Source organism: Medicago truncatula, chromosome 3 (assembly GCF_003473485.1).
Source record: "Medicago truncatula cultivar Jemalong A17 chromosome 3, MtrunA17r5.0-ANR, whole genome shotgun sequence".
Taxonomy (NCBI): Eukaryota; Viridiplantae; Streptophyta; class Magnoliopsida; order Fabales; family Fabaceae; genus Medicago; species Medicago truncatula.
In genome coordinates this window covers 31,107,420-31,109,846 of record NC_053044.1, presented here as the reverse complement: position 1 = coordinate 31,109,846, position 2,427 = coordinate 31,107,420, and the positions used below count along the sequence as shown (strand labels likewise).

Sequence of the window (2,427 nt, the reverse complement as noted above, 5' to 3'; positions counted from 1 at the left end):
CGTAATCATGAAATTTTAAACATCTAAATTTAGATCTTTTTGATAAGTTTTTACTTTTAGGGTGCAAGCTATGAGAGGCTGGGTAGGGAAGGAATGAAGAAGAGAGAAAGAACAGAGAGACGAAGAAGGTGGAAATTTTGAGTTTTAAATTTCAAAATTTTATGATTACATTTCTTTAATTTCACCCCTATGTAAATATGTGTTATTTGTTTTAGTCCCTCTACTAACACCAGTTGTCATCTCTCATGCCACATAAGCGTGTTTTTCCATCTCATCAATTGTCACGTCTGCGTTCGTTAGTCAACAATTTCTTTTTCTTTTACGAAAACTGACGGCAGAGACCAATTTCAAAAAATTAAGTAAATACAAAGGTTGTTTCGCAACAAAAAAAAGATACATGATTAAAACGAAAAACACGCTAACTTATAGAGATATTTTACTTATTTAAGCCTATATATTATTTCAGAAATTCGGCAGATCGTTACATACGATCAGTACACTTTATTTTATTTTCTCTATTTGGTATAAACACTTTATTTTTTATAGCAAAGATAATATTTCTTATGCTTCATAGAATAATCTTCAGGCACTATCTACTAGTAACAAATAGTCTTGCTCTTGAGATATATGTTACAACCTTTGCTGCTTACTTCACCCTGCTCAATCACATCAAAATCCATAATTAGGATATGTTTGGTAAATAGCTTAATTACAAAACTCATTGAATAAGCTATTAATCCTGTAAGCTTGATAATCGAAGAGAAAATATGGTTAAAGTTAAACTATATTTTCATAAATTTTAAGTTGTTTTCATAAGCTCCAACATGAATCAAATAAATCATTGAGTAATTTTTGTATATAACCCAGTATCCCATGCAACTGTTTAGACTAATCTTTGAGTTTCGATATGACCACGATGGTGCGGTAAAGATCTCCTCAAAAGTTTTGTGCTAATTAACCTCAAAACCACCAAGTAAATATAAAAGTTGGACATGAATACTATAATACAAAGAGAGAAGGCTTACTTATTGCAATCAGTGGAGGGGTAAACTTTGAAGGGACATTTAGATCCACATAGTTCACCAATTTGATTAATTCTTGTATAATCAATCAAAGGGATTTTAGCAGCTGTATCCTGAATGCAATGGCATGCAACTCTTCTATCATCGCCATTCTTATATGCAGCATTTATAGAGTGAATACCTTGGCAACACAAGGGTGATACACTTCCTCCCAACATTCCATAGGGTATGCATGGAGTTAGGTATATGGTTGTTTGCTCACATGTTAGGGTTGCTTTAGCATGAGAACTTGCTATCATCATGCAAGCCATCAAAACAAATAATGCAACCTTACCCATATTTTTTCTTGTAAGATTCTATGGAAGTAAGCAACTTTTGTTTTTGGAGTTAATTATTTGTATTAATGATGGTTTATATAGAGAGGGAATGAGGAGTTAGTGATTAAGACGGATCAAAGGGGAGCTAGAAATTTATTGGTTGGGCCAAAGATTTTTCTCATTTGGTTGTGACAATTCAATTCATGCCGTTGAAAATTCAATGTAAGGAACTTACCTTGAAACTTCAAAGAAGTAGAAATGTGTGTATAACAATGATGATTTAGAAACTAGGGCTAGACTCTAGGGTGCACAATGCCAAATTATTTATGTTGCATTATGAGCATATTGGTCGAGTGCTTGTGTTGTTAGGGGAATGTTGACACCTTGTTAATGAATTATAAAATGAAATAATTTTTTGAAAATTGTGTATTCTATTTTTTGAAAGTTGAAAAAGTATTATTTTTAACGTAAAACTTGACCTTTCTTTCTACATTTAGTTTGTTATTTTTAGTGCTTAAATTAGTAACAGATCACGAGTCCATTCATTTGTAATTGACATATAATATTGATATTATAAAATGAAAAAAAAAACCATTAATATTTTGGAAATATCATCATTAATTTTATGTTTTTATAAATTATTATTTATTTTATATGTAAAAATTTATTGAAATATTTAGACCGCATCCGATTGTATATTTTATGTACCTATAGATGCAGAGACATATTTTTATCCATCATTACCACGTTCAAATCAACACGAGACCAACATTTGCATTTACAACTGATGCATACTTGATAAAGGTGTGAGATCTAAAACAATTCAAAAAATTGTACTAATTGATATGTTTGAGGAGTTAAAAACTCAAGAAGGCTAACTTTTGATGAATCTTCCCTTTTTGGACTCAAAACCCATAAATAGAATGTGGTTGGCATTTAAAAAAAAAAAAGTTAAATATGTTTTTGGTCCCTATAAATATATCAACTTTTCGTTTTAGTCCCTTTAAAATTTTCCTTCAACTTTTAGTCCTTATAAAATTTTCAATTACTACTTTTGGTACCTATTTTTAATTTAATTTTTGTATTTT

General features: G+C 30.2%; 1 protein-coding gene across 1 annotated transcript; it reads right to left on the bottom strand.

Annotated features, from left to right (window-relative positions):
- Positions 1-401: 401 nt before the first annotated feature.
- On the bottom strand, positions 402-1,618 carry LOC25491077 (non-specific lipid-transfer protein 1). The gene is made up of 2 exons (XM_013604992.3): positions 1,026-1,618; positions 402-656 (listed from the first exon to the last, which is right to left on the bottom strand). Exons 1-2 carry the CDS (start codon positions 1,358-1,360, stop codon positions 647-649), a joined length of 345 nt encoding a protein of 114 aa, XP_013460446.1. The 5' UTR covers positions 1,361-1,618; the 3' UTR covers positions 402-646.
- Positions 1,619-2,427: the final 809 nt, after the last annotated feature.

What these genes read in the sequence shown, in the direction of transcription:
- LOC25491077 (XM_013604992.3), bottom strand. Translation starts at nt 1,360, where the DNA reads ATGGGTAAGGTTGCATTATTTGTTTTGATGGCTTGCATGATGATAGCA.